This window comes from Lissotriton vulgaris, chromosome 10 (assembly GCF_964263255.1).
Source record: "Lissotriton vulgaris chromosome 10, aLisVul1.2, whole genome shotgun sequence".
NCBI classification, from domain to species: Eukaryota; Metazoa; Chordata; class Amphibia; order Caudata; family Salamandridae; genus Lissotriton; species Lissotriton vulgaris.
In genome coordinates, this window is record NC_141698.1 from 898,191,807 (window position 1) to 898,205,127 (window position 13,321).

The window sequence follows — 13,321 nt, forward strand, 5'->3', positions numbered from 1 at the left end:
AACGTTATGCTTCTTTGCACTAACCCTGACCCTAATGCTAACTGTCCAGTGTATGTTGTGCATGTTTGTGTATGTGGCCTGTGTGGTACAAGCTTTGTGTGTAGGAGGGAGCCAGAGTAATGGAGGCCTGTGAGATCTATTTGGATCCTCCAAGTCTCACTTGCTTCCCAAGATGAAGGTAAGGTTGTTTTCCCAGACACTGTATTGCTGACGTTACTGAAGGGAAGGCAGTGGTGGCACTAATCATTTCTTTCGCTGCTGAAGAAACAAGGCACGTGCACACAAATATTCTTTCTGCTGCAAACCAGAAAACATAACCTTTGCTTCCTTTTAATGATGGTTACTTTAAGGTCCAATTAGGGTTGTGATTACACAATTTCTTGCCTGAACACCGGAAAGGCAGATGGCCCAAAAATATTGCTGGCTCCTCTACACATGACATTTTTCAGAGCTCTCCTTACTTCAGATAAGTGCCACTGACGCCAAGTTATGATACATAATCTAATTCTGACATCCTAAGCACTGAGAGCCAATTCTTTCTGGAGAATAGTTTGCTCCTGGGGGTGACTTTTGCGCGGTTTGGTTTTAGCCTATGATGTTTAAAAGCATGATCATCCTCTGTAGAAAATTTCAACTGTGGCCTTTACTAAGGCTAATGCAATCACAATAAAATAACAAACATTTGCAATGCAATAGGTCTTACATTACTTAAAGTTTAAGCTGTTGGCTTAATGGTAGTGCAACACCAGTAGCTCAAACTTTCATTAAGGTGAGAGCTATCTCATTGCAAATGGATCACGGTACTCGCGCTTTAGCTTTACACATCTTAAACTAAAGCACGGTGCCACAATTGGTTCAAAAGTAAAGAAATGGAATATAAACATGTGTTCTATTTCTTCATTTTTGAAGCAATCGCGGCCCCCGCACCTTAGTTTCAGATGTTCAAAGCTAAATCATGGGTGCTACAATTGTAACAAAAGTAAACAAATACAACAGTAGGCAGGAGAAAGACATTTAGCAAAATAGTGCTCTGAGGCTATAATTAAACCTTACCGAGTAACAACACATGTAACACTGGGTGTCCTCAAGGGAGTTTACAAGAAAAGGCGCTACTAAGGAGGGACTATTAAGCCTATTGATCAGTGAAAAGCCACCATTTACAAAGGCCAGTGACAGGAGCCAATTAAAAAAAGTTCATACCTGAATACAGCATGTCTCGAAGAGACAACGTATGCGCTGCACAGGTGAAACCTAAAAAGCAGTAAGAGAGGTGCGCTGTGGCTCTTCTCCTTTGCTAATCTTCTTGGTTATGTGTTTTTGATTGAGGAGCAGCTGTGTTGTCTGTATATGAAGCAGTACCATTGCTCATATCTACTAGAGATATTGTTATGCCATCCTGTTTTAGGTTTAAACCTATAATAACTGATAATACCCAACAGAAAGGAAAATAGCCCTCACCAGTGTAAACATACAAACAGTGATAAACACTTGCACAGCCACAAACTAAATGCCATTCAAATAAAGGAAAAAGAGAGTGAAAGAGTTCGTTATTTTTATTTTTTCCTGAAGGGGCTAATACAATGTAACTTTGTTATACAAGGTAGCAGCAAGTAAGATTGGGTTAACATTATTCTGCTTGAGGTTTGTTGTTTAAGGATATCACTAAAAGTTTATTTCTAATTCCTTTTTTTCAATTTTGTGGTCTCTGGTCTAAAGATGCAGGGTTCATAAACATGTTTCAGGTCTTATTTGATTATTTTACAAACTGTAGAGAATCAGGAAATATCAAAATAATTTTTGATATATTGGCTTTGATTGACTCTTTCACTGATAGGTAAAAGGGCTGGTTTCAGAAGAATATTTCCCAATATGTACAATCACATTTACCCACTGACAGAGAATCGGTGAAACCTGTAAAACATCAGCCTCCTATTCTAGCAAGTTAGCACTGATAGTAGATGAATTGTCAAACACCACATTCTTTAAACATTCAATGCAAGGTGTAGTGGCAGGTATATTGGAAAACAGTGCTGTCACCAAGCATCTGGGATAGTGGTGAAAACATGACACCAGACTTTTGATAAACATGAAACGCAGTGTCACTTGAAATGCTGCTGCATACATTTCTTAGCAGGGTAAACAAAGATTGGAGTGATAGTGTTTGTATTTGCAGTGATTCAGCTTCATATATGAAAACGTTGTGTGATGTCTTGTCAAAATTGATACCTGAGATGAAGTGCTACCCTGTGAGGGATCCATGCCACTTGTTAACTGGTATGCTGAAATCTTCTTTACAATCTTCAGAGTTAATGAAAAATGCTATTGACTTTGTTGTCCATTCTAGTGCACTGTTTCATTTTGCGGTGGAACTAAAATGCAACAATTTTTCATTTTCTGCTTTTTGTGGCATCAAAGTATGAGTCATTCCAACCGTGTCATTTAGCCGATGGTTCTCGGTCCTAGAGGCTGTGAATGCTATAAATTCTATGTGGCAACAGTTTACAGAATTTTTGCTTAGTGACAATGCCAAATACAAGAAGTGTGAGGATCTTTGGTCACATATTGACAGTGATGTGAAAATAAATACACTCAACTGCATTCTTAGATTTTTACAGGAAACTATAACTGCTGTAGTGGACATATTCAACCTTTTCTACCAAGTGTTCAGCGTAATTGGTATAGATGTGAAACATCCTCCTGAGAGTAGGCTGGGCTGCACTTTTAGTGACTTTGGCAGTGCAGTATGTTCCATGTTAGAATGCTTGCCACTTGCTAAGCAAAGAAATGTTTAGGAGCTATTCAGGAGGTTTTATTTTACAATGCATGAGAAATGGCTTGCAATGATGCATAGAAATGTTCCTTCGCAAACCATGGCATTTGAAGTCAATGAAGCCTCACTCTGGTACTCTGCACAAGTTCTAGATCCCTTCCTTAAAGGGGAATTTTCTCTGGACTTTAAAAAGTACTGCTTCATTTTTAACTTTTTCAATAGCTCTGAGGGCATATGCTCCCAGTTCTACGCATATGTTGTAGAACCTGTCCCAGAAAATCGCAATCTTCAGGTGCACCAGTATTGGCATGGAAAGCTATGTCAGTGGCCAGAGTTAGTAAATTGTATACTGGCTGTTTTGGCTTTGTCCATCTCAGGTGCCAATGTTAAGAGGGTCTTTTCACATATAAAGGTTTGCATGGGATGGAAAGAGCAAGCGTGTTTGACCAAAGACTCACTGAAGAAGTATTTTATGGTGTACTACAATAAGTTTGATTTGTCAAAATATATTTGGACCTCATATGCACTGTATGTATAATGTATATATATCTTGAACTATCACTGTAGAAAGCAAGCAATAATAAAAGCAAAGCGTTTCATAAACACCGGAAAAACACTGCTTTTGTATTTAATGGCGTGAAAATGTGTAACCACTGTTTTTTAGGGTATTGAAATCATTGGAAAACATTAAAAAAAAATAAAAACAGAATTTACCAAAACTAGAAAATGGAAACTGGAAAGGCTAGCTATTGTTAATGCAGACCCATGTCCAGTATTGTAGGAATGGGTTTTGGAAGGTATAACCCTGTGACAAAAATAGCAGAAGGAAGTTTTACATTTTGAATCGCACTGACAGATACCAGAAGATAGAGTTTTTCGTTTTGAATTCTGTGACAAATGCAGTGGAACTGGATTTACGGCGTGAGCTATTTGTCAAACATTATAGGATGGTGCTTTACATTGTTTTACAGTGAGAGACCTTCTTACACAGGTCTCTGATCTAGGAGTGTCTTTTGAGGGCTGATTTTCATGTCCTTATTTGTAACTTCATCCTTAGCTTATAGTTGTGTATGAAATACATTTCTTTTCATTTGGAAAAGAGAAACCGACTGGGCATCTATTAACTGTTATTGTAAGCTTTGCAGAGGTTTGAGTTTCTAACAGACACCACCTCTCTGAATAACTCTTGGGCTGCTCTGGCTCATTAATATGGTGGTCATCTGCTAATGGGCAGTAGATTTAATAGGAAGGTGACCTCAGTGGTCAAATATTCCATTTACTATAGTTGGATCACAGTCACATTTCAATACTGTGGGACCCGCTCAGAAACCATTTCCCTCCTTTTCACATGAATTGCAGTGGAGGTGCATTGCTATTTCAACCAGTGCCAGAAGAAACACACCCTGCTTCTATCAGTCTTCCCAACAGGCCCCTGCTGTGACACCACCAGCTACATTAGTTGCATTGCTGGTAGTCGCTCAAAACAGCAATAGAGGTTCCTAATGGATGTTCCAGTGGCTACAGGGCCTGTTTATTTTTCCTTGATTCACAGTTGATTCCAACTGTGATGCAACAGCCTATTTTGTACATGTTGGATGATATGTGTTGTAATAAACAATTTTGAATTTACAATATGTAAGCATAGATGTGGGAAGCTTGGCTGAACTGCTATAACACAATAAGTAATGCTTTTTCTGGTTTTCATGCTCTTAGATGATTTGTCTCGTCACTAGACAACAGGTTTCCACTTTGTCAATTGCTCTTACACAACCTTGAGTAATTGACTTTCTGTTTCTTTTAATTAAGCGTATCACGTGAAACTCTGCGAAGCAGGAAAAGGTCAGATTACAGCCTGAACAAGGTGAATGCACCCATCCTAACCAACACTACCCTAAATGTAATACGACTTGTTGGTGAGTATCATTTGACAATTATTCATCTTTAGAGTTCTGTCAAGAAATCTGAAAGCTTCAGAAAATGTGTAATCCATGCAAGAAACATCCCTGCAAGAATTGAAGTCATTGTTCATTTATTTTTTAAATGAGTGAATTTTTCCATTAATGCATCACTAGTGATGGACATATGAATTATAATTCATACACTGTTTTGAGTATTGAGACGGAATGATGTATGGGTTCTACCTAAATGTTTTTGAGAGGATAGATGCTGTCCTATCATTTGAAATTTGAACACCACTAAACGTTACAATGGCAATATATGCACTGGAAATATGAGGGCAAATTTTTTTTAAGCAACTCTAAGTTTGAACAATGAGACAATTTCCCATGTTGGTAATCCATAAAGTCTAAGAGGTGGGTCTTGAACATTTTTCAAAAAGGCAATGTCCTACCTTTTTTCTCCTTGCTGAGTATCCCTCCTACACCAGAACACTTTTCAGAGGATCATCTGCCCCTCCTGCTACAGGCGGTATGCTTGTTACATTTCAATGATGCCAGAGAGGGTGCTACAGCAGGAGAAAGGCAGAGGGTTGTATTCCTGTTGCTTCCCCATACCAAATAAGGACATGCCTCGGGCCTGTTTTAGGCCTCCAACCTCAGAATCCCTCCCTGCAGATGGACGCTTACAAAATGCTCACATTGTTTCAGATCCGTTTTGCTCTGGTTCTGTGAGACCGGATGCTGTCTTAGTACTTGCAGGGTGCCTATTTTAATTGACTTGTCCTGCAGTGCTACAGGCAATGCGTACAATTCAAGGTGGGCCAGGAACCGTTTGTTGTGATCCCCATATGCCTCAGCAGTGCCCATTGGGCATTCATTAAAGTGATGGCAGTGCTTGCTGCCCATCTTTGAAAGTCGGAGTTCCTGTGTTCCAGTAGCTCGACAGCTGGCTACTGAAGGTAGACTTGCCAAAGTCTTCATAGACCACATCATCGATGGTAGAACTCCTAACATCATTTGGGTTTACCATAAACCTGCCAAAATAATCCCATTTGAGTCTATCACAGTGGCTTCCATTCATTGGTGTGATTCTGAATACGGTGGAGATCAAGGCTTATCCTCTATTTCAATGACTTCAGGATATTCAAATGAGAGCAACATGAGGCAGTTTTTAGGGCAGGGGTAACGCAGCAGAGTAGCACAAACCAAAATGTACCCCTCGACCGATCAAGGGGGACTTGCGGTACCTAACATGGAGCAATATTACCTAGCAGCACAACTCCAATGGATTGCCTGGTGGCTTTGAGCGCAGCAATTAAAAGACACTGCCACGCTTCCACCGGGATATACACAATCCCAGATAGTCACGGTATTCCACCCAGGCAGGAAGTTAAAGTCGCCTACCCACCTACTAACACGTGTAGCTTATACCTGCTTTTGCCGCAGTCTATGTCTCACAAAAACGGTTACTCCATATGTGCCATCACTCCCTCTACTTGGAATGCCTAGGAGCAGCCCTCACTAGTGCAGAACTCTCCCTGTGGTATGTGGTGGGAGTGCACACTTTAGGAGACTTATATAGCGATAGCCAACTGCTGCCGTTTGAGGAGCTTGCTGATTAATCTGCATTTTTACTGCATGCAGCGGTGATACATACATTGCACGCGATATGGGGAGATATAACACAGAAACCTGCCACCCATTTAATAATACAATATATATATATACGCACTGGGCCCGCGCCAGCATCTGACTAGATGGATTCCCTGCAGAGACACACAGCACTGCCACTGCTATCCCTCCGAGCCCACTGGAACTCCGACTTGCAGTGACCTAGTACAGACCGGGAATGGGAGAATATACTGTTAAGCCCCATGCGGATCCCCCGGAATACCACATTCCGTCTCATTCAGTACTACATCACACATAGAGCCTACCTGACACTGGCCAAAATAAACCATTATGTTAATTTGTTTAGAATTCATTTGACTTAGGATGAAGAATTTAATTAATTGAGAATCCTTATTTATCTTGCAGTGTGGATGATTATCAGATAGCTGACATTCTAGAAGTTCTTACTTTATAGCGTGTGGCACTTTACATTCCAGAACTTGAATTTGCATTTTTCCCACCTGCAGATTGCCTGTAACCACATCAAAGTAATACTGGCTTGTTATAGATGTATTGAGTGCTTCGGGTCCAGTTTCCTGGTCATTTGAGAACAACTGTCAGGCAGACGCACGTATTGGTGCTATCAGGCCGTAGTCAGTGTCGCTGGGAGATCTGTAATTCAGATCGTATTGCCCTCGCACACCTGTTGGGGTGTCATGCTTCATCATTGGGCGCTCCTCGTCAGGCCGGCCCTGCAATGTCTAACGGTCCTGATGTATCAACTAGAAGAGAGAGCCTCCAAAGTGTACAAGAAAGTTCCTCATCTGTTTCTGTTTTAGTCCAGGTGGGGGATCTATGATAACCTCCGGATCCACCATCAGAAAAACAAACCACCACTCTCAAAAAACTAGGAGAGGAAAAAGAAAAAGAAAAGTTGAAGAAAGGATTGAGCAGTCAAAAGAAAGCCTCATAATTAAAATTTCATCAGTCACCCTTACCAAGATACAGGAAAACACCCTCAACAAAGGCACGTCGTTCGTACGACCTACAACAGTATGATTCTTGAAAATGAGGTGGCATTTTTCAAATGTATGCGTGTCCTTCGATTATGCAATTTTTTCACTAACTTAGTGCCATCGACTGACAAGCCCTCAGATAAACCATTGAAACCGAAGAGCCCATTCCTAGCTCCGAACTCTCACAAGACACTTGATACCTTTGAAACATTGGTGAAAAAAGACTTTATTTATTTTTTTATAAAGTTTTATATAGCACGAACTTGACCCAAGAGGGTATCAGAGCGCTTTACATTTAAGATCGTAGCGTTACGAGTTACATCAGATACAAGAGCATAGGGAGGTACAGTAAACATAAACAATGTTTCAATAATTCGTAGGGGGGAGGAAGGAGAAGTTGTGGGGAGATGAGGAGGAACAATGCCCAATGTCCAGCTGGGTAGGTGATGGTCAAGGGGGAAAACCAGGCCAATCTCCTCATTAGCTGTCAAGCAGCTCCACCGGTCATCGGCCATGTTGCTCAGGTCTCATCGTTCAGGAAAAAACAGTTTTTAGTTTATTTGATTTGCGATGGTTATATAGCGCTATCTAGGCCCGGAGGTGTCAGAGCGCATAACCAGGGGAACATTGTATTAGAAGGTACATCGAAAGGTTTATAGAGCGCTGGCTAGACCTGTAGGTATGAGAGCGCTATAACAGAGGAACATTGCGTTACAAATTAGATCATTTACAGTAGCGTAGTAAGGTACAGAAAACAAACAACGAGGTTGAGAGAATTTATAGGAAAGGAGGGGAGGAAGTAGCCATAGCAGAAAGACGAGGAGGAACTGTGTCCAAATTCCAGAGAGACAAATAGAGAGGGAAAGGAGATAAGTGGAGTGAGAACGCGGCGATTTGGGCTGCTTGACGTGCGCACAACGCTCTGCCATCCTTATGAGTGATACCTTGCTTAAAGTATTCATTGTATTTTTAAATTGTGTTCTCTCTGTGCTCTTTTAAACTTACCTGGCATCCTTAACGCTCTTGACCCCGTTCCGCTGCGGCATAGTGCCGATTGAGCGGAGGGTCTTCCTACGAGAAACACTAACTTCCACAACTTCCTGCCTGCTCCAGTACTCGCGCAGGTTAACGGGCTAGTTGTTGCTGAGGACTCGGCTATTTTAGGTGTTGGTTAGCACGCCCCTAAGACGAACGCAGTGATTTGGGCTGCTTGACGTGCGCACAGCACTCTGCCATCCTTATGAGTGATACCTTGCTTAAAGTTTTGCTTGACGTGCGCACAACGCTCTGCCATCCTTATGAGTGATACCTTGCTTAAAGTATTCATTGTATTTTTAAATTGTGTTCTCTCTGTGCTCTTTTAAACTTACCTGGCATCCTTCACGTTCTTGACCCCGTTCCGCCGCGGCATAGTGCCGATTGAGCGGAGGGTCTTCCTACGGGCAACACTAACTTCCACAACTTCCTGCCTGCTCCAGTACTCACGCAGGTTAGCGGGCTAGTTGTTGCTGAGGACTCGGTTATTTTAGGCGTAGGCTAGTGCGCCCCTGCGACGAACGCGGCGATTTGGGCTGCTTGACATGTGCACAGTGCTCTGCCATCCTTATGAGTGATACCTTGCCTAAAGTATTGCTTGACGTGCGCACAGCGCTCAGCCACCCTTATGAGTGATACCTTGCTTAAAGTATTCATTGTATTTTTAAATTGTGTTCTCTCTGTGCTCTTTTAAACTTACTTGGCATCCTTCACGCTCTTGACCCCGTTCCGCCGCGGCATAGTGCCGATTGAGTGGAGGTTCTTCCTACGAGCGACACTAACTTCCACAACTTCCTGCCTGCTCCAGTACTCACGCAGGTTATCGGGCTAGTTGTTTTCCTAAACAGGCCTATTTAAGATGGACATCAGACAGAGGCGCAGTGGGCGCGCCGAAGGCACGCCTAAGGCAACCCCGTCTGCGCCCGGCCGCGCCCGGCCGGGACCAGGGGCCAGTGATAATGCCAGTTTGATCGTCTACACCTCCTCTGACCTCCATAAGTTACTGCACCATGGGCCTCTGAACCTTAGTGCTAGGAGGGCCGCTATGGACTGCGGTATTCTGGTTCTCCGCGGTGTCCCTTCAGATTCACACGTTCTCTGTGCCTCCCATCAGTCCCATGAGCCCTCTCAGCTGCCCCCGGACCCCTCATTCCCGCATACTGACCCTCTTGTTGTAACTTACCTGAAAACTCGTTTGATGGTGAAGCAACAACCAGAGATCTTTCAGCTGTTAGGTGCTAATAACATTGATATCCTCCTCCTGTCAGAAACCTGGCTGACGGATGACTCCACCCCGACATCCTGGTAGCAATTCCCGCTGGTTATTACATATTGCAAGCTAATCAACTCCAGGGTAAAGCGGGTGGAAGGGTTGCAGCTATTATTCGCCATCAATACAAATTCACGACCCTAGAAAAGGCCACTCACCCTAGGGTCGACAGTCTCATTCTGAAATTTTCTTCCCCAAGGTCCTCTTTCGTTTGTGCTCTTTTTTCACCGCCCTCCCGACCATATGCCTCTCTTTCCTCAGCTCTTCCGCGACTTTATCTCCCAGCTCGTAATTAATTATGGCAGGATTATCATTATTGGGGATTTCAACTACTGGCCCTTGGACAACCGCAAGAGCAATATCTTGGCGGAATTTTCTGATCTTCTGCTGGGGTTGAATTGCTCTCAACATGTCCATGTAGCAACTCACATTTTGGGTCGCACTCTGGACCAACTCTGGACATTTTCATTTCCCCTCCCCTGGTTTCCCCTTGTCCTTGGTCTGATCATTCCTTTATTTCCTTCACTCTGGCTCACATTCCCCCCACTCCCTTGCCTCTTGCCACTAATCTTTCAGCTCAGAACTGGAAATGGGCCAATATGGAAGAATTCCATTCCTTACTGGCTGTTTCCGCTCCTAGTGATCAGGCCTCTGTTACCTGCCAGGCCTCTCGCCTTGAACGTTGGCTTAAATCAGCCAGCGACAAGGTCGCACCTTTGAAAAAATAAATACGCTGCAGTGGCCCCCATCCTGAAAAAGCCTAATGCTGACCCTTTGGTCTTAAGTAATTTTAGTCTCATTTCCCTGCTCCCCTATCTTGGTAAGATCTTAGAGACCCATGTTACCAACTGTTTCAGCTTATTTATTGAGAATTCCCAGTTTCTTCACTCCCATTAGGCGGGCTTTAGGCCAGCCCATTCCACCGAATCCGTCATCTTGGCTGTGATGGACGAGCTCAGGTTGGGAGCCGATAATAACACTTTCCAGGCACTTGTGCTGTTGGACTTATTGGCGGCCTTTGACACGGTCGACCACGAACTGCTGATTGATCGTGTCAATAATGCGGGCGTTCAGGGTCGGGCACTCGAGTGGATCAGATCTTTTTTACACCAGCGCACCCAGGCGGTCCACCTGTTCACCTTTGCGGCATCCTACTCCAGTTTGACTTGTGGAGCCCCCCAGGGCTCCGCCTTATCGCCCCTTTTATTTAATTTTTATATGCAACCTTTGATTGTTTCCCTTCGCAATAGCCCGGTCACCATTTTCAATTACGCTGATGACCTTCAGCTGGTCTTTAATCTTGACTCCACCAGTGCATCCTGCACTAACCTTCAATCTACTATGCTTTCCATCAGCGAATAGATGTACCATAGCTGGCTGAAGCTAAATCCTGATAAAACGGAGCTTGTCTTAACCGGAGGACCTGCCAACCCTTGGAATGCTAGCTTCTGGCCTTCCTCTTTGGGCACTCTCCCCCCCCCCACTCCTGCAGATTCCGTTTAGAGTCTTGGCGTAATTATTTGTAAAGATCTTGCAATGAAACCCCAGATCAATGCAGTTACCTCTGCCTGTTTCTTCCACCTTCGCAGAATCCGTAAAATCTGTAGGTTTCTGTCCACGGAGGCTCTCACACTTGTTATCATGGCCCTGATCGCCTCTCGTATTGACTACGCCAACGCTCTTTATGCTGGCATCCCTTCTTACCAGCTCCATCGTTTGCATCTTGTGCAAATCAAGCAGCTAGGCTAGTCATTCGTCAGCCTAAACATCAACACGTCTCCCCATTAATGAAGAACCTCCATTGGCTCCCGATTGCCAAACTTTGCATTTTTAAACTTGGCTGCACCACCTTCAAGGCATTACATGATCAAGGCCCTGCCTTTGTAGCTTCTAGGATCCATCGGTACGCCCCTTCCTGTGATCTGCGTTCATCTCACCATAACCTGCTTATCATCCCAGCATTTAAGTGCAAAAAACATGGTGGCCTCTGCTTCTCGCTTTTGGCCCCCAGGTTATTGAATTCCCTTCCGAGTGAACTTAGACTAATTCCCAGCTATGCTTCCTTCAGGAGATTACTCAAAACTCATCTCTTCAGCAGGCCTATGCGTAATTAGGCGTCCATCCTCACTCCGTTGTGTTAGCGCCATGAAACCGCCTGGTGTCCGTGCGCTGTATAAATACTTTTAACATAACATAACAGAAGGGAGAGGACGAGGGGGAGGACGGAAAAGAGATAAAGGGAAAGTCAACCCAAGGATGGAGTGGGTGGGTGACGGCCAAGGAGATGATCCAAAGCCAGTCTCCTCTATAGCTCTCTAGGAAGCTCCAACGGGCATCGGACCATTTTGATAAAATCAACTTTGCAAAGACAAGTTAAACCTCGAAAAACAGAACTCAGAACACTGCGAAATCTGGCAAACAATGATCTGATTGTTTTTCAAAAAGCGGACAAAGGAAGGGGTCTTGTAATGAAGGGCCAAAGCTTTTTCGAGACCAGAGTAAAAGGACATGTCAGTGACAGCAATATCAATGCAAAACTTGAGCTGGCTCCCACAGTTGAAATAGCTAACCTTTTGAACAAAATCCTAATAAAAGCAGTACATTTTAATTGGATTGAAGAAACAACTAAACAATAGTTAACTACTCTGTTTCCCTGACGACCAAAACTTTACATGGTACCAAAAATACATAAGAGTACGACAGACCCTCCCTACAGACCTATAGTATTAGGATGTGGATCACTTTTTGAATCACCGGGACGTTAAATAGATGGTCATCTCCAACCCATAGTAAAAAAGGGGATAAATACATTGAGGACCCCACTGACTTTTTGCGTAAAATGACATCACTTCCAGAGCGAGGGAGTGACAAATGGTTTCTCTGCACCATATGCAGAGTCTACACGTACACTGCATAGAAGCTGTTGAATGGGCCCTAATCAGACAATCAAACCAAGATACCCAGAATTGCTTCGTGATTGAACTTTTGGAATTCTGTCTGAACCACAGCTATTTTGAATGGGATAAGGAATTCTTTTAACAGCTTAATGGGACATCAATGGGCTTTTCAAGGAGTTCCAGCCTACGCTAACACGTTTATGGCCAAATTTGAACATGACCACATTTTGAACAACGCAGCCTGGACGGACAGACTCCTCTTCTTTCGACGATTCATAGATGACATCTTTTTAATCTGGAAGAACACGGAAGAGGGCCTACTTGAAAACATCAGAACCTTAAATTCCAAAGAACCGCGGATACAGTTTACAGACTCAATTAAGAAAAGTGGGACCGCTTTTCTAGGCGTATGGATTGAAATAAAATCCAACCAAATCACTACACGGATGTATAAAAAAACACTGACTGGAACAATGCGCTTCAATTCCAGAGTTTTCATCCGCCATCTTTGGTCAGGAATTTACCATTTTCATAGTTCTTGAGAACACGCCGGATCTCTTCAGAAACTAGCATCTGCATTGAAACTATGGTCACTCAAAAGCAGAATTACATTGACAGATGATACCCGAAAAAGTTGTTAGATATACACCAAACAGGAGCCGTGTCACACACCAGAGAAGATCTACTACAAAAGCAACCTACAAAAATATCAAAGAGGTATGTCTTTGTTTCGAAATACTGCACAGTATCCACTAAAATAAGGAAAATTATCCAAAAATGATGGGAATTGCTAGTGGAAGAACCTGATTTTAATGGACTATCCT

General features: G+C 43.1%; 1 protein-coding gene across 1 annotated transcript in view; it reads left to right on the forward strand.

The window, feature by feature from the left end:
* Positions 1-13,321, forward strand: part of VPS50 (VPS50 subunit of EARP/GARPII complex) — a 791,964-nt gene that overhangs the window by 402,329 nt on the left and 376,314 nt on the right. The window contains exon 20 of the mRNA XM_086941875.1: positions 4,577-4,683. Within this exon, the coding sequence (XP_086798001.1) occupies positions 4,577-4,683 (107 nt within the window). The remainder of the gene's footprint in view (positions 1-4,576; positions 4,684-13,321) is intronic.